Source organism: Tympanuchus pallidicinctus, unplaced genomic scaffold, assembly GCF_026119805.1.
Source record: "Tympanuchus pallidicinctus isolate F22 unplaced genomic scaffold, pur_lepc_1.0 scaffold16, whole genome shotgun sequence".
Classification (NCBI taxonomy): domain Eukaryota; kingdom Metazoa; phylum Chordata; class Aves; order Galliformes; family Phasianidae; genus Tympanuchus; species Tympanuchus pallidicinctus.
The window spans coordinates 12248772-12267547 of record NW_026294679.1 but is presented as its reverse complement, the minus strand read 5'-3'; the positions used below and the strand labels follow the sequence as shown (position 1 = coordinate 12267547).

The following is an 18776-nucleotide window of genomic DNA, read 5'->3' as shown; positions in this document are numbered from 1 at the left end:
AAGCGGCGTGACGTCAGTGCGTGGCGGCCCTGTGTCCTCCCGCCAGGAAGCGCGGCGTGCTGGGGGCGGGGCTTGGGCCTGGCTTCACCGTTTCTCATTTTACCAACGGGGATGGGTTCCACGGCAGTCCTTGCCCGCTTGTCAGCTTCACGTTTGTACGCGACTGCAGGACGCCCCGTGCAGCCCCGTGGCTCTGTCGGGCTCCCTCACAGCCCCGCACCCCTTCACGTCCCTCGCGGTTCCCCCGCGGCCCCTCTCCCCTTGAAGCACTGCCACTTCTCCACCGCAACGGGGCGCGCTCACAGCGCGGCGCGGAGGCGGGGGTAGAGAGGCGCGGCCGCCTTCCGCGCCGCGCTCTGCTATTGGCGGAGCCGCGCTGCTCATCACCGTCGCCCGGGCAGCGGGGCCCGCCCCCTTCCTCCCGCAGCGCCGCTTGGGCCGGGCCGGACCGGGAGAGGAGCGGGTCGGGAGCTGCCGCCGCCGGGCCATGGAAGGCACGCGGCCTGGCGGGGCTGCACCCGCAGGCGGGGCGGGCTCCGGCACGGGCTCCGGCTCCTTCCCGTCGCTCTTTCCGCCGGGCCTGCACGGGATCTACGGCGAGTGTCGCCGCCTGTACCCCGAGCAGCCCAACCCGCTGCAGGTCACCGCCATCCTCAAGTACTGGTGAGGCAGCCTGGGGCTGGCGGAGCGGCAGGGCCCGGGGCGTTGTGTGGGGTTGGGAGATCTTCGTGTGCAGATCTCAAGTCTCGCGTGGGGCTCGGGGGCCCTTGCGTGGGGCTGGTGGGGCCTTCCGAGGAGCCGGGGGCCTCGCGTGGGGCTGAAGGGAGCGGTGGGGCTTGAGGAGTGTTGGGGAAAACGGCGGAGTCGCGAGGAACCGTTGGGGCCGAGGGCCGTATGTGGAGTTGTGGGGAAGCGTTGGGCCAGGAGGGGTCACGGGCAAAGAGCATTGGAGCTGAGGGCTCCGTGTGGGGTTTCAGGGGGGTTGGGGGGAGTGGACGTTGCGTGGTGTCAGAGAGAGGCGCTGGGGCAGCAGAGGGTAGGAAGGTGAGGAGGCGGGGCGTTGGGTGCTGAATTTGGGAGGAGATGCGATAGGAAGATTTGTGCGGGCCTGGGGGTGTAATGGAATTGAGGGTGCGAGGGGCAGCGTGCTGGGTGCAGGGAGGGCTATGCTGGAGAGCTGAGATTCGGGGAAGGAACTGGAGGTGGAGGAGGTGTTTGTGGGGTGATGCGGCGCTTCTCTGAGTGGGGATGGAACGAGGTAGTGGGAGAACGGAGCGTGTTTCCTCATCTCGGCAGTTCATGGGGGGGATGGGGTTTTTTCTCCTGGGCAGAAGGCTCAAACTGTGTCTGCTGACCTGGAGCTCGAGGTGCGTGTATGGCCCAACGCGTGCTGTGTGTGCGCCTGCAAACCTGAGAAATAGATGCAGCTTCTCTTGGCTGTGCGTTGCCACGTGTTACCGCAGACTGAGAATCTGTTGTTTCTTCCCATCCCCGCTGACACAGTGTCTGACACAGTAACAGCAGTTGTTTATGTGAGAGAGTGGCATGAAGGAAGTACTTGGATGTTTAGCTAGATAAGTGTCTAGTATCTAGTCCTGTGGGAAGTTGTTCCTTTTGATTTTGTCCTCATTCTCTGCTCAGCCCTCTCCTGGATCAGAGGGGCACGATCAGGTGATCTGATGTCTGAGTGTCTGTCTGGTGAACCATTGACTGGTTGCCAGTCCAGCACTTTGAAAAAAGTTTAGTTAAAGCTCAACTTGTACACTTACAGTTCATTTTAACCCGTGTGTCTTATTTGGCTGAATCCTGAGCAGCAGAATAATATCCTCTCTGTGCTCTGCTCCGACAGCTGCATTGTTGCTGTTGTTTTTTGAAGATGTGCTTTTAATGAGCTTCAAGCAAGAAATATATATTGGTCCATGTTGCTTAGAGCATTTTTTAGTTAACCACTTGAACTGGCGGAGTGAGCTGAGGTGATTTGTTAGTCATCTGCATTGGTCAGTGCTGCAGCACTGCAGTGAGGGTCTGATCAGTTTTTTTACACCTGTTTCTACTCTGGGATGGGCGAGCTCAGTGAGTTTCCAACCACTGTGGTTTGAGAGTCAGTGCTTTTCTGTCACTGTCTTGGAGCAGTACTGGCCAGTGTGATGTCAGATTGGTGTGAGACAGAGAGATGGAGGTTTGTGATAGTGACCCAGCCTGTTTGTTCCTCTCCCTTGGCCAGCCCAGGGGGCAAAACCTGGAGTTTGATGTTCATGGAGCATGGGAAAAGGGCTTCTGCTGCAGCTTGATCTCCTTTGCCAGAGCTGCGAGATAAGGGCTGGTCTAGATGAAAAGAAACTGCTGAGCAAAGTTCTGTGCCTTGAGATAAATACTGTAACGCTAATCAGCTTTATAATTATAGCTATTGGTTTCTCTATTGTTAGCAGCAATTATTTCTGTTCAGGTAGCTGAAGCTGTGTTGTTGGCATGCACAGTAGATCCTTCCTTTGTACAGCTGGAGAACCTTCAGGATCACACACCCATGGAATGAGGGCGCTCAGCTGTGTGGGATTTTTCATAGAACTAGCCTTTTTTTTAACATGATTTCCAGATCTTTGGAGAAAATTCCTGATTGTCATTGAAACTTCTTGCACGAGCTCCTGGCTGTATGTATTTACCAGAAACGACCCCACGTAAAGCGTTCAGGGGAAATGAACTGGAATTTTATATTTTTTTATTTTTTCTCTTTTGGAGCTCTTTCCTCTGCCTGCTTTGGGTTTCTCCTGGACAAACACTTCAGCAACTTCTAACAGCATCCAGAGAAAGCTCTGTATGCAGATGCAAATACCACTTTTCCCCTGAGGCTGCCCTTCTTTCTCCTGAATGAGCACAATGAATGGAGAATGCAACAAATTTGTACCATACCTGCAGCTTTGAAGTTGGGTTCTCTTTAATAAATTCCTCCAACGCTTGCAGCTCTTTGTGTGAACCCGCATACTGATATGCAGATGTGAGATGAGGTGAAGCCCTGCAGGAGCACTGTGGGCGGCAGGGCAGGATGTACCTGGGCAGGAGTTGTTGGTGCAGCAGCAAAACCTGCCCCCAAATGGGGTAAGCTTGTGCCACAGCCCTTGTGGGGCTCTTCTGCCAGGGGTGAGATGCTGGCTGTGCTGTGAGGAGGGTGCTCCTGTGCTTGTATGTGTGCTGTGCCATGAAGGACAGTTTAAGGGTTTGCCCGATGTGTTGTCGGTGTCAGAACGTGTGTGTCAGCTCCCATCTGACTCATTTGACATGTGAGGTGTTTCTAAGCCCAATTTAGGAGCAGGTTTTGTGGGAGAGGGGAATGCTTGTTGCTTAGCAGGTGGGGACGTTTTCCCTTTGTTTGGGAATCCTGTGTGTCAGCTCTGAGGAGTTGCTCATGTTTTGCACTCTGTTGACTGCTGCTTTGAGCACTCTTGCTCTGAAGCCTTCCTTGCATGTAGCTTTGTTTGAGCACCTATGTGGGTCTCTCCTCAAGGGATCTGCATGCTTGTGTTGCTTGTTTCCCTCAGAAGAATGGGGCCATGTGCCTCTGCCCAGCTTGAGAACAAGATTTTAGAACCAGGCACGGGGGGGAAATCAACACTTGCAGTTTCCCAGGTAGGTTTCCTTGCAAGCACTGGGCTAGGAAGATGGCCTGGACCCCATTAGCACTTCATGAGGTGCAGGGGCTCTGAAATGTGTGTGAAGATGGACCCCATATGCCATGTTTCATGGGTACTGTGGCTGTGTCCAGGCTGGGATTCCTTTGGTCTTAGTCCCATTGCTCTGGGCAAAATGCTCACTGCTTCAACCCATGCTTCTCATGGCTGCATCACCGGCCAGTCCCAGGATGCCAGAGCTAGCCTGGTGTGACTTGCAAGGAAGGGAATTGTGAGGGGCTGTCGTGCTCTGTGCCCCTTCTGTCCAAAATCAGGAGACTTGCCATTAGCGCTTTGCTGTTTGATCACCTTAGAACTCCCTTGCAGGGCAGGGTGCCTGCGTCCAGATGAGGGCGGAAGCACTTCCAGGGTCCTGGAGCCTGCTGCTGTGACTATTTCTTCCCAAGCCTGCTGTTATTTGATATAAGGCAGTAGTACTTTAATCGTGGCAGCAAACTGAGGTGTTTGTATACTTTTCATGCAGTGGTTCTGGTGCGCAGAATGAAATGCAAACCTCCAGGGCAACAGAGGGAAGTTTAGGTATGCCTTGAAACCTGCAAATGGCAGCGCTGGGATCTGTGCAGGTGCTGCAGTTGAGGGTAATTAAGCCAACAGGTAGTTTGAATGAAAGTGGTGTTCTTAGTTTAGATTTTCTCATTTTGAGCAGATGGGAGTGTTTTACTCGAGGAGAATTGGGTACAGAAGGCAGTTTTGCTTCTCTCCTGTTCCATGGCTGCGGGGCACTGAGCTGGCATGGCCACCACGTCCCCATGTCCCTGGGTAGCAGGTGGCTGCCAGGCTCTGCTGGTGGCCGAGTCACCAGCCTTGTGCTGCAGCAGATCCTGCGCTCACCTTTTGCTCCTTGATTTACGCAGCTCACACATTATACAGGTGCTGGTACTGTCTCTACATCAGTGTTTTCTCTGCTCTTTAACTGCCGTGTCTGCGTTCAGAGCTATGGATTACTTTCTTCAGAACTTGGGTGTTTCAAATTGTGCTTTGAGGAGTAGCGTGTTGTTTCTCAGTGAGGAATGTACCTCTGGCCTGAATTAAGAGCTTTCAGTGTACATACAGCTATTGCTCTTTTACTGCTATAATTTTGTGATTGTTTTGAGGAGGTTTTGCTATGATTTTCCAGAGGCTTTCATGCTTTAATGTTAAAAACATTGTAGTATGTTGCACACATGCACTTTGCCTTCCTGTACTTGGAGCTTTCTGGACTTAACCCAACCTTTTTTTTCAAGAGTAATTTGACCATGCAAATCTTATTTTTGTCACTAGTTGTGATTTAAAGCAGGTCCCTTAGAGCACCTATGCAGACTTCTTTGTCTTGAATAAACTGATTTACCTAAGAATCTTTCTGATTTTAATGCAGGCTGGGGGGACCCGATCCTCTGGACTACGTTAGCATGTACAGAAACGTAGGAAACCCAGCGCTGAACGTTCCTGAGCACTGGCACTATGTCAGTTTTGGGTTAAGTGACTTGTATGGAGACAACAGAGTACACGAGTAAGTATTATCCGAGTTCTGTTGCTGTGCTGAGTTCTGTGTCACATTTGGGGAATGTAGGTAAAACCCTGGCCTGCTGTTTATATTATTTGAACAGCTGTTTTTCAGCTGAGAATACTGTAGGCCGTGGTAAGGGTGACGTGTGCCTGTTCTTGGATGTAGAAGAGTTACTGTGCTCCCCTCTCTGGACTTTGCATGCAATATATTTCCTTGTTAGTGTTAAAAAGTTGAGTGATTTCTGCATGTTTGTGTTGTTTCTTTTTTTTTTTTAATTCATAGGGAAGCTTTTTTTCCCCCTTAAACTGAAAGTCTTGTGTTTTCCACTCTTGGTAACCTGCTATGTTTATATGCTTAAATTCTGCTCCCTCCCTGTGCATGCTTAATGACTTACTCTGCAAAACTGCTGTCAGGGCATTTTTCCTATTGCTGGCACAGCAGTGTTACTGTCAGCAAGTGAACTGCCACCCCAGTGGCTACTCTATGAAGTGTGAGTCTGTCATGACAGAAGTATAATCAAGTCATTATCTTAACCTGTTAATATGAGCCGTCTTTATCAGGTGTTCTGTGTTAGATCAGGCAGTCAACATGATCTAACCTTACCCTTGTCTTTCTTTTGCTGACTTTGCTCCTTAACTCCAGTAAAGTGAGTGGTAGTCACCATGCTTTCGCAGTCTCGGGCCATAACTTTTAACCAGGCAGAAATGTCAGAAGGTTTATTCTGTTAATGTTTAGTTAAACTGTCTTGTGCTGTTTGGCAGTTGCAGGCTGAATATCCAATTTAAATGGTGCAACGAAAGTCCAGATTTGTTCATCCAAGCTTTTCCTCTTCTGCTCATTTTAGTTAAGTTTCAGCCAGCAGGTTGTGTTCTGTTTACCTGGGTGCTTCTATTGCAACATAAACAGTCAAGCAGTTCTTTAACCGTACCTATGTCCTCAAGGCAGTTTCTCCCGTTTGTGGATACAGGTCTGCTTTTCAGAAGTCAAGTCTTTTAAGACTGGAGTTCACACAGAAACCTTGTGTCACTGAGACCTTCGTGGGGCGTTTTAACCACAACATCTGGCAACAAACTGCATTCGTTACTTTCTGGGGCAGAGAAAGGGTAGAGCAAATGAAAGAAATGAAGTTAAAGGTTTCCTTCCCTTGCTTTCACAAGAATGTAGCCATGAACATGCAGGCTTTCATGTGATGCCTTTGTTCTCAAGCCGTGAGATTTCATCTTTACCACTGGAAATGTGAGGTTGCCAAGATTAGGCAACCTGTGTTTTCCAGCCTCATTTTACTGGAAGTTAATTTTGGAGGGCATAAGTGCTGTGCTGACTTCCTCTTTTCGGTGGCTTGTCAGCCTGAAGATTTCTCATGATGAGACTCTTCTCTTTGATCGGGCCGGGTTTGCAGAGAGAGCAGCAACAGGCCGTGGGAGTCTCTGCTGAAGGTATGAAGAGTGAGGAACGGCTTAATGTGTGTTTAGGAATGAGAAAGCAAGTTAGGTAAGGACATAGCCTCTTGTGGCACATGCTTTGGTTTCTCAGTCCCAGGCTGCTCTCTGCTAGACTATAGCCTGTTGTTCTGACGTGGAGGACTTGGGAGTGAAAGTGTTACACAGGTACGTAACAACCTTGAAAAACTTATAGGAATGAGGCCACCAAACTCTTCATGCTGTTGTATAACTTGGTCTGGAAATTCAGACTGAGATAATGGAAGATGCCTTGTGCTGGTTGCAGTGTCTGGGAATTTAAAAAAAACAAATATTCTGGACATGGGTGCTACACTCTGTGCCAGTGATGAGCTGGAGCTTTTCCCCCTGCTTTGGCAGGAGCCTGTCAAGCACAGAGCCACTGGTCACTGTCAGTGCTTTCTGTGCCCTGTGTACAACGAGTGCATTTCTGTTTTCTCTGTGGGCTGGAGCAAGGCGTCTCTGTGTCAGTTGTCCTGTGAGGTTCAGCTGGCTGCTGTTTGTCACCTTTAGTTTAGCCTCAATCTTGGAGCTAGGAAACTGGATGTTGCATGTGCTGTCAAGAAGATAGCCTCTGCCTTTGTTACAGATAATCTTACTGCACAATTATGGATGTGGTAAAGCTCTCGAAACCTACACATCTCTTGAATGCTGAGCCTGAAATTACCAGCTGGTGGGTGAGCACTGAGGGTGGATGAACAGAGCTCAGCACCCACCAGTAATTCTTGTTCCCAGCAGCAGTCTCTGCCACCTGCTCACAAAACACGACCGCTGCATGGACTGCATGCTTACAGGACTGTGGTGGTTTTTGTGTGTGCTCAAGAAGCTCTCCTTTTTCAGGAGGAAATGTACTGAAGCCCATATTTAAAACTGTGGGTAATGGTCTCTGTTGCTCAAAGGACTTTGGAGTTCTGCTGTCTCAGGTAAAAGCATCCTGCAGGATGGTTGGCAGCAGAGCAAGGTGACAAGCACATCATTTTAGTCTTCACAGGATTTCTTTGAAAGCTGATGGGACGCTGAGCTCTGTTCAGCTGCACCGGCCACTGGAGATAGCTGATGGTTTGTGGCTCTTTATTTGTTTTCCAACTCTCTGAAAGAATGCTGGACCTGCTTACGACAGACAGAAGGACTGTGGCAACAGAGGCACGTTTCCATAACCTCACTGCCTTTCATCCTTTAGAAGGGGACAGATAGTGCACTGCCAAGTGCCTCGTTCTTCTCCTGCTTGACTTTGGATAACACATGGCTTCTTTCTTGTGGACCTCTTCTGGCAATACAGGACAATCTAAACCAATTACAGTGAGTGTTAAATGAGAACGACTTTCTGATGATTATTTTGAGTGAACTGGGGCTGAGTTGGAGGCCCCTATATTTTTATTTATAATGAAATAGCAAACAGATGTAGCGTGTAACATGAAAATGTTGACTTTAATTTATATTTTTAATAAGAACCTGAAAAGTCTGAAGTGGAGCTCTCCTTGTGCCTCCTTGTTGACAGATTTATTTTCAGTTAAAACAGCACTATTTCCTGCTCTGCTTAAATGTCAGCTATGCTCTGCTTATAGAACTCTGGCCTGTTCTTAAGAGTCCGCTGAATAGCATGGAAGAAATCTACAAATTTCAAGTGGGGGAGCCTTTTTCATTTAAAAACACTCAGTGTTTCATGGTATAATGGCAACCATGACACCAGCTGTGCTGAGCTGATTGCTCTAAAAATCCTGAATCATGACATCATGACAGCACTGGGGAACTGCAGGCCTTACCGTGGGATTTCATGCCAAGCTGTCTGCATGGCAATAAGTCTCTCCATTCAAGCATGCTACACAAGTTGAGTGGCAGCAGAAATCCTTCTGGGATATTTCTGCAAGTTGTTTCTCTCTCTCTCTCTCTCTCTTTTTCTCTTTTTTTTTTTTTCTCCAAAGTTCTTCTATCTACTTTAAAATCAAAACTGGGATGTAAGTTCTTGAATCCATTCAGCAGGGTTAGAGTACAGCTTTTGCTTTTTCCTGACTGTTTTTGCTTTCTGAAAGAGATCCTTCACTGCAGTGACCAGTGAGTGGGTAAGGTGTGAAGTCACAGATTGGCTGGGTCCTGCTCCCTTTGCATCCTGTCTGGCAGCAACTGCCCTGCAGCAGAGCTAGCAGCAGGGGACCTGTCTCTGTGCATTGGGAACGTGGTGCTTCCCACAGCTTCCAATCCTGACAGTGACTTCTGGCTGTGTGGAGAACAGGCATCAGAGGAAATTGGCTTCAGTAATTGGAAGTGGATTCAGGCTCTATCGATGGCATCGCCAGCTTTGGCTGCTGTGGTGCCATGCCATGTGCTGGCAGAGGTTATCAGTGCATCCCAGGGAGCACAAAAGCTGTGTGTTTTTTCACCAGTCTGCCTTCTGTCTCTATTTTACAGGTCAAGGTTGAATCTCCAGTTAACTATTCCTGTAATTCCACAAGCACTCATTCTTCTTGTTAATGATTTTTAAAGTGCACGGAATGTTAGAATCGCGATGATATGATGACCGAAAAACCTCAAATAGCCTTATTTGTATTAAAATTGCAAGGTTGTAACTCAGAGCCACAACAGAAAGCAAAACTGAAATTGTGGCTAGGTTATGAGATAAGGTTTGTACTTGCAGCCTTCCCACATCCTGGGAAGAAACATGCCAGCTGTGATTTGATGTTCAGCCTTTTGTGTAAATCCCAATAATTGAGTTTCCTGATCTACACAAACTTCATATTGGCAGTGCGCTTTTTCTTTTTTTTTTCTTTCTGGCAGCTTGTTAGGAGGCTGAGTGCAGTGTTCCATTTGCATGAAGCCAGAAAGATTACAGCTGCCTTCATCTCTGATGCAGATGCGTGGTACCACCTGCCGAGACAACAGGTTCCAGCTTGCTGTGGCCCTTTTGATTTACGCTGCTTCCCGTTGGGATGGGGAAGGAGCGGTGCATGCCGGGGAGAGCGTGTTGTCTCTGTGGGTGGTGCCTCCCTATTAAAGGTAAGGGTAAGCATGAGCCTTTCATGATCTCCCATCCAGCTTGTGTTCTGCTGGCGTGTATAGATCCTCTGAATGACCTTAACTTGTAAAGGGGCAAGGATGCTTGTTAGAGCCGGGAGGAAGAAAAAGGAGTGCAAAACTGGATTGGGTAACAAATGCGAGGCTTGCAGAGGGGTGGATGTTTTCTGGAAGGCTTTTTCCAAGTATGAAAAGAGTTTGAAAAGAGTATTTAGAAAATAGCCTGAAAGTTGGAACGAGAGCTCTCTTTCTTTGAGTGCGTGCTGGCTTCTCTTTTGAGCCTGCATGAATATAGGATGGAGTGGTGCTGACAGCTGTCACTTTAGTGGCCTCTTAGTTCTGTAGCCTTTCATAAATCCAAAAGCTTACTGCCCCCAGCCTGCCAGCCTTTAGCCTTAAATTTTGGTATTTAATGGGCCCGTAAGTGCTTTATAAACCACGTGCCCAAAGCACCTCTGAAATATTACACCAAAGTCCGAGGTGACTGTGAACTTCTTAAAAATGGTGGAGATGACTCTGCCCTTCTTTGTTTTCATGAAAATGCAGTAAAATAAAGGACTTTTCAGAAGACAGTGAATTAGAGGTGGGTGGTGGTGGTTGTTATGCATTGGTATTTCAGAGAATGTTTTGAAGCAACTCTTGTAGGGTACAGCATATCTAAGAGGAGAAATAAAAGATCAGATCACACTGGGAGCTGAGCCTGAAATTCCAGGAAAGTTATTAAAAACCCAAGGTTTTCTTCCATCTTTCATGACATCCAGTTTCTTTTCTGTGTGCATACTTCACATAGAAGAACCTCAGGACTTGTTCTGAAAAACAGCAGAGTGGTGCAAGCCCTCTCTCCTCATCCTCACCTTGCTTCCCTAGGCTGTTAGCTCTGAAGGAAAATGATACCTGCTCAGTAAGAGCTGACTGCTTGGTACCACTTCAGCACATGGAAGAGGGAAGCAAGACTGAGTTCTGGGGACAGATCTTCAAGTTGAGGACCTTCTGGGTACTGTTCCTGGAGATAGAGCATCTGCCGCAACTAAAGGGAGTGATGTGGGAGATGGCACTGGTAAGCTTCAGTGGAAGGAGCTACAAGAGTTAAGGCTGGAGGAGGGAGAGCTCAAGGTGGGCACTGAGCTCTTAGTGTTCTTTTTCTTCCTGATTCTGTTTGTCTGGCAGAGTCTGACCCCAGATGTAATGCTTGCTTTTCTGTTTAGTTGTCTTTCTGAGATAGCGGAGAGAGGAAGTTTCATGGCAGAGTAAGAAGGGAGAGGGCACAGAATTGCAGAGCTCTACGGCCAGCAAAAAAAATGTTTCCTGTTAGTAATAGCATCTTATATAAGATGCCATTAGAGTTGAAATGAGTAATTTGAGCTGCAGGGGGTCAATAAGTCCATATTTTGGTGACTTTGTCTTGTGCTCAGATTTTTTACATGCCCACAAACATATGAACTAGTCTGAGCTTTTTCCAGAATTCCAAAATACTTGTAGCAGCTCTCACTTTTGTGCATCTCAGGTGTGTGGACGTATAGCTGAGCTTCCACTGCTGGATCTATAGATCCATTCCTCTGTTATTTCTGCTTACACATGGTGGTATTGGGACACGTCTTATTTTGAAGAGCCTGGAGTGTGAGTACTGAGATGAACACTTGGGAGACGTTGTGAAAATGCACGAGTGTGACCATGAAGGGTTCAAATCCAGATCTCCCAGGCCAAAGCCAGTGAAACCAAGCGTCGTGCCTGTTCACACATCCCATTGGCCACCTCCCTCTGATGATGGAGGCAGTGCAGTAGGACGAGGAGTTGTTTTTCAGCTGGAGGCAGACCTCCCTTGAAGCAGCGGTCACCATGGGGAAACCTATTTTTCTCTCCTCCCAGGCGGAGCGCGCTTGGCTTCCAAATGCCGTTTGCTGGAGGTGGTCAGCAGCGTTAATAATGTGGATGATGCAGGCCACCTACAGAGAGGTCTGCTTTGTGCTGCTGTGTATCCGCGTGTGGAGCTCGTGGGACCAGAGCACACTTGAACTGTGCTAGATTTGGAAATAGTTTTTTGAAGCATCGAAGGAAATTCGTTTAACGTTTACGGCAAAGTAGTTGAATTTACAAGGACGACTGTTTTCAATAAAAAAAGAAAAGGTTGGATGTAAGCTTACAGCTGCGCGTTGTTGAAGCCCAGTTTTCTGTGCAGTAGCACATCTGTGTGTGCATCCTGTGAAGCTGAGCCCCCGCTGCCATGTGGGGATGGGGCACAGTGCTGGAACGGGACGGCTCCTTGCTGTCAGCAGCACTGCATTTATGGGCTGGTGTATGGGAGGAGAGCTGGCCCTCTCATCCCACAGCTGGGTTAGTGAGGAGCGGCAGGAGGGCTCTCGCGCTTGGCCTGCTGGGAAGGGGAGCGACTGGGGATCAAGCCTGGGTCTTCCTGTGTGAGATTGTTGAATTTGATAAGGATCGTTTTAGGATGTTCTAAAAAGCAGTAATTGAAAGATAGGCTTGTTTTTTCTCTGTGGGATGTGAAGGTAAAAGCGTTTCATAAACCGTGTGGCCAGTCCAGCTGTGAGATCAAAGGAATTTGACTTTTTTTATCCTCTTGCTTGCTGGAATAATGATACCAACAAAACGAATGTTTGAAGAGATGCATCTAAACGTTGTTATTCAGACTTAATCCCCCTTTTTCCTCAGTGCAGACTCCACTTTGGGAACATGCCTTGCTAACTGCCACAGTGCTAGGATATTCTGTCTGCATCCTGATGGGACAGTTTGATTACCACATTTATTTTAGAAGTTGATCAGCATTTCTCTCCTCTAAGCTGCACAGTGGTTACTAAACTCGTCTGCTTTTCTACTGTCATCTCAATTTTGAATCGAGCCCCAATAGGCAGTGACACAGGCTAACAAAAGCGGGCCGTAAATCTTTGGTGGTCTCCATTCACATGGCGTTCCCTTCCCTGGACAAAGGGGTGGCCGGGGCTCCCGAGTGCCACGCTGCCTCCAGGGATGGTGAACAAGGGCTGGATGTCTTGGGGGAGGCATCTGGGACAAAGCTATTTGGGTAGATGGGATGCCACCTGACAAAGGGGCTGAGGTTTAAAGAGGGATTCTGCTAGGGCTCTTAAGAACAAAAAGCACACCAAAAGAAACCACAACTGAAAACTATTTTTGCAGGATGTGACCAGGGTGGGAGGAGGTGAAGGGGGACTCAGCCATTCTAGGGGAGCTCTGATTTAAATCCAGAGGGCAGAAACAAGGGAAGGAGGGAAGGATGCACAGATGGCTCATTGTTTTGTCTCTCTTGGCATTCTTGCACTGCCAAAGCAAAGGGCAATTGTTTTAAAATCCCTGTTGTAAAGGAAGCTGTTTACTTTTCAGCTTTTGCTCGTCCCTGAAGATACAAACTGTGAACCAGTGGGGCTAGACATTGTCACTCCCTTGTTTTGGAGGGCAGTGCTCTGGCCAAGGGCATGGAGCAGCTGTCAGGCAGCATCACTCTGTAGGGGATCAGTAAGGAGCTGCAGCAGCCAGGGAGTGCGTGGGGCGAGGGGATGCACAGCGGGGACTGGTGCAGAGCAGCACACCCAGCTGATGAAACATACGTGGCATAAACCTGCAGCCATACCCAGCACACAGTATAGTCCTCTTACAGCATTGTATTTTCTGTAGCAGATGATTTGTTAGTGCAGAGCAGCATTCTGCTGTTCCTGCACTGTTATTCTCTCTACTGGTGCTGCTCCTTCCCCTGCCTCCCCTGTGGATTGTTGTGGCCTTTCTGGAGCAGGGGCCTTTTTTGGCATAGTCGACAAAAATAAACCATAAAGGCTGCTGTTGTTATGAATAAGGCTCAACGGGGGAATTTTAGCAGTAGAACTACAGCAATATAATTATACTGGTAGACTGGTTACAGTAAATTTCCTCATGAAGACAAGCCTTAAGTTGACATTTCCTAGCTAAGTTGAATCCATATGTATAATGTTATTACACAAAAAATAATGTGTCTCTGGGCCTTGAATTCTTTTTTACCCAGAAGAGTAACGTTAAGCAGAAAAGCAAAGAGGTTTGTGTTCAGAGATGGATGGGGATTTTCTGTAACAGAACTGCTGTGATGAGTTGGATGCTGAGCTTTGTTTTACTGAGTAGGTTATTCCTTGGAAATTAAGCAGGAGCATAAAGAGTGCTTGTGCTTCTTGTACCAAAACCTAAGTGGCACTGAAGTATGCAGTAAGTTAATATCTCTCTCCTAGCTTCACTCCTGTTAGTAAGAGAAACTGATTCAGTGTGCAGTTTCCATAACTGGTTTGGCTGAGAGGCACAGTAGTTTACCTTTAGGTGTAATCCTGCACTCACTATGAAATGAGGAGGGAAAAAAATGTTTTTTTCTTCCCTTGCTTCTTTTAAAGAGGCCAAGATTTATTTTATCCTCTTGTGTTTGTTTTGGTTTTAATCTTGCAGCAGCTGGAGTATGTGTAGTATTTTTGTAAGTCAGGTATTTATTTCTAAAACTCAAAAATACCAGCCTTAAATGTCTGCCTCTGGAAGGTTCTGAGTTTCTAAACTTCCAAAGGAATGATGGTCTTTCAGGAGAAGCTTAACACTTAATGGCAGATTAATAAAAAAATAATAAGAATACAGTGGACTTTTCCTTGCAGCTGTCTCTTTTTTTCTTTTTTCCCCCCCTTTTGGGAACCTTTCATCAGTGATGTGGGATGTTCTTGTCCCTGGAATTACGGTCCATCCCCCAAGGTTGTTTCCATACTGTTGAGTTGGTTAAAACTTCTGATGGTGCTCATTAGTGTGATTTTTTAATGCACTCTTTGCAATGAAGTAAGACCAGATACCACTTCAGCAAATAAGGAAGCATCTTAATTTCTGCAGCTAATGAAGTAAAACATAAAGGCTTGAGTCTCAGATCCAGTAGGTAACGGCTATTTATCTCCAGTTGAAATTTGGCCTTCAGTTTCCTCAGAGCTCCTGAATACCTTTTGTGCCTTAAGCTCGTTGGTTGCACTGCTGAGAACTTAATTGTACAGGAATCCTAAAAAGTGCTGAGGACTCTGATGAAGTTGTTCCCTATGTTTTTCTTTTTACCTCTGCTCTTAAACCAGTGGCAAAGCAACGGGAGTAATGCTGTGGAATGTTTATACTCTACGTAACCTGTTGGAGCCTGAGACTTCTAGGCAGCGCTACAAACAGCGAACTAGCTGTAGCTGTCAGTGTAGTTTCTAGCTTTGGGTTTTTCTCTTATTCTTTCCACCCTCCCGTACTGCTTTTGAAAGCCTCCTTTGTTATGCGAATGGATTCCTCCCAGCAGCTGCAGGACTTTCCACAGTAGGAGCTAGGAAGGAGCCAGCAGACGCTGCGAGGAAAGGTGCCCTTTTTGCAGCTGCTCGCAGCAGTGCTGTCCTCCCCAGCCACACTGACCAACGCTGGCCTTTCACTTATGTCTTCTCAGAGCCCAACCACTGGGTGAAGTTTTTGAGATGGTTTGCAGTTTATTTTTTTTTAGCCAGCTATTCTGCCCAGCCCTCTAATCACTAGATTTCATGTGGGTATTTTTGTTGAATGCATGTTTTGGAAACAGAAGGGTGAAATGATTCGGTCTTATTAGTCCAACTGGTGGGGCAGCATCCTTGTGTACAGTACAGAAAATAAGAAGAGTGCTGCCCTCACGTAGACATCTTTTTGCTGGGGTAAAGGGTGACGTATTCCACGCAGCCTCCTGTTTCATATTTTGGTGTTTTAGTCATTTCCCACTTTCAGTATTTGTTCATGCTGTGTAGAATATGGAGTTAATTTCCCAGCTTTTTGGTGACCTTTACAGCCAGAATATACAAGCAGTTACTATATCATCAGTGTGTCACATTACCGTCTGAAGTGGGGAAACGGTGTTATTTACTTTACATCTGAGAATGAAATTCTGAAGGAACTCAAAGGAACTTGTGGAGGATGACAGGGTGGTTGCACTACAGGAGGGATTCATACTTACATCACCCAGATGCTGTTTCTGGACTGCAGAAGTATTGTGCATTTCCTTGCTTAGTGCTAATAACTAAGCAGATCTCTTTGGCACTGACAGAGCCATTACAGCCTTCTGCCCTTAATCTGCACGCATACTGTTCGTGCAGGTATGGCTGTGTGCTGGCACTCTCCAGAATGAGGGGATAATGCTTCCAAGCCCCTATAGCTCAAAGAGATTAACTCCAGCAGTGAAGCAGAATCTTGTCCTTCCTTCAGATACCACTGCTTTCATGGCAGGGACGGTCAAACCTCAAGAAGCAACCCCTAAGTTGCTTTCATTTGCAGCTGAGCACATTAAAGTGACCTGAAAACTGACAGAGGTTTACTTTAACATACTGGGCAGGAGACAGCCTAGTTCTGGGGCTGGTTCACATGTGAGTGGGTAGGAGCTGATAGCGGCAACTGCTTTTGTCACAACAAGTTTAGCATGTGTGTGAATTGTCAACTGTGGGTCCTGTTGGTTTGGGTTTGGATGTGGTGCCAGTAGTGAAAGTTCCTACCTGTGTTCTTGGCCGTGACGTTTTGCTTTATTGCTTTTTCTCTGGTTAACACCTGCTTGGAGGGGTGGCTTCCACAGCCTCGCAGCATCCAGCTCCTGGGTTTGATTGCTGTCATTATTTTCCATCATACCACTGCTGAATGGTAGATCAGTGAAGCAGAGCTGTGTTTTCATCCTCACCGGCAACAAAGCAATTCACAAACTTCCCTCAGAAAATGTGTACTTGGGTAGGTGTAAGTGGGTCCTACAGGAGTATTTCAGAAAGCTGAGAAACCTGCTTGCAAAGAGTTACACGTGTTTGGATTTAGATGTCAGAATAATTCTCTAAGAACAACTGCAGTTGTTGTTTCTAGAAAGGTTTTCCTTTTAACTGATGGCACACATTTGAAGCGGCTCCCTGCGAAAGCCATCTCCAAACAGCAGCCCTGGGATAGCTGTTGCCAGACATCTTGAGCCATGTGTTGCTTACTGCCTGACCTTGATTTTACATTAATCGAAGTCTTTGAGCGTGTGTTCTTTTCGCATTCATGTTTTCCCTTTTTCTGTGGGAAGCATTTTCTTTAAGCAAGGTAGAAAAGAGTCCAGTAAAGCTCTCTGTGCGCAGGTTCAGGGCAGTGAAAACTTGTGGAATTTCCTGCTGAGCACTCTGAAGAGATAACCATCTGATGGCCAGATAAAAACATCTGACAAATGCAGGGACAATTGTTTTTCTTCAAAATTGATGCTTTCTTGATGCTAGGAGACAATCTGGGAGAATATGGGAATAAGCAGGTGTGGTTGGGCTGGAACTTTTCTGGGTGCTTTTTAAGCCTTTTGTGTTGGGGGGATGCTGTGCATACCATCAAGGCTCTCAAATGAAACCTTTATGTGGTTTGACAGCTGAACTAAAAACAACCATTTCCTGTTAGGCAAGATGGTGGAAGTACTGGGAGAATAGTTTCTTTTTCCCTTAACTTCTGGAATCTGTGAATGATTTGCTTGTGGTGATGGGACATGGTGCAAGTGCCTGGGGTCTAAATTCAGGAGACTGGGTGTGAGCAGTCTTACCTGGGGCACAGCAACCAGTGCCCTAGCCTGGAGATGAGATGTTGTTCCAGGCTTCCGCTTGGGTTTCAGGCAGAAGACCACCCTTTGTGATGCTGTTCATAGCCAGATGTGAGCAGCAGAAAAGAAGTGGCCTCTATTTTTCTCAGGCAAAACCTGTGAAGTCTGTCACGTCAGCTCACTTGTTAAATGCCCCAGTGCTTTTCTGTTGCTCCATGTTGCTAACAGTAAAATCCTCACTGGCTGATAGGAGATCCCCTGGGATGGTGCTCTGTCATAGAGCCATGAGCCTGTCTGCTTGGGTTTATCCAGCTTTTCCAATGACCCAATGCTCTGGCAGGGCTGATCCCTACTGCTCAGAGCCACAGAAGCACAATTGCTGGACCTTTGTTTTTGAGGTAGCTTTAGGACTACGATGAAAATAACAGCAGCTTTTACTGATATCAGAGTTAGAAATGTTAGCAGTATTGTATTTCTGCAGCCTTCAAAACAGAGGGGCTCACAAACAGTGAGCAGAGGGGCTCACAAACAGCAGAGCAGGAGGCTTTGTCTCGGTAGAAGATGTTAAGAAATGCAATGGAGGAGTCAAAGCCAGAGACAGCATGAGAGTTTCCCAAAAGTAGCCGTGATGGAGCTGAAAACTGAAGCTGGGCTCACTGAGTGGTGCACCGTGAGCCTGCCCTCGCTTCCCTTCCCAGAGAAACACCTTCCATCTCACTGCAGTTGCTGGGAGCAGGGTTGTAACTTCTGAAAGCTCATTCCTAACTATTCTCACAGACTCTGAAAGAGCTTTCTTGTTGTTTCCTGGCTGAGATAAATGTAGAGAAGGGCCAGTGTTTCCCTATGCAAACTCCCATTCTGGGGGCTTGTACATGTAATATATTTATATATGCTTACTCTTACACTCAGTACACTCTGCTCCTTGTCCAGTGCTGTGTTGCTTTTCGAAGCAGCATTTCAGAAATACTGCCGTTTCATACTGCAACAAAGCAAATCTTTTCTAGTTCCTTGCAAAGAAGAGAATGAAAATGCTTTGGCAAATAGCTTCGATTTAAACTGAAAAGCCTCTGGCTTTCAGATCTGCCTTTAAAGCAAAGGGCTAGTTTGGCTTTTGATCCTCTTAAGCTGGCTTATTTGATGTGAAAAATGCCCTGGGTACTGCTGCAGAGGGAAGTAGCCTTTCAGTTCTCTGTGTGTGGCTTCGGGAGGGGGCTGGCAGCATGGAGGGGGGGGGGCTCGAGAGGCTGCTGGCGCAGCTCTGTAAATAAAGGGGCCTCTATTTCTTTGGATTCTTTTGCTGGAACTAAATATCATGGTCAGTGAAACTCTTACCTCATTAAAGGAACAAGCCAGACGTCTTCAGCCTGTGTGCAGCACTGCACTGGGGTCTGTTCTGTAGATTTGCTGAGTAGATAAAGAGTTCTAAACCAAAGAACGGCGTGCAATACATATGACTTTGGCTTTCAAACGGTTTGTTTTTGTTCATGTGACAAAAAAAGGTTTTGATATTAAGTGTAGGGTTGGATTTGACTTGGCAGATACCAGAGCCTTCCATTACCACTGTAGCCATAATATAAAACTATCTGATGGGTGCCAGT

The 18776-nt window shown here is 47.1% G+C and overlaps 1 protein-coding gene across 2 annotated transcripts in view; it reads left to right on the top strand.

Annotated features, from left to right (window-relative positions):
• Positions 1 to 432: 432 nt before the first annotated feature.
• The window catches only part of SUFU (SUFU negative regulator of hedgehog signaling), an 87294-nt gene continuing 68950 nt past the window's right edge, over positions 433 to 18776 (top strand). Inside the window, exons 1-2 of one of the 2 annotated variants that reach the window (XM_052677276.1) lie at positions 433 to 663; positions 5038 to 5172. In XM_052677276.1, the coding sequence (XP_052533236.1) occupies positions 488 to 663; positions 5038 to 5172 (311 nt within the window). In that variant the 5' untranslated portion in view covers positions 433 to 487. The remainder of the gene's footprint in view (positions 664 to 5037; positions 5173 to 18776) is intronic. The other variant, XM_052677277.1, reaches the window with a different exon arrangement.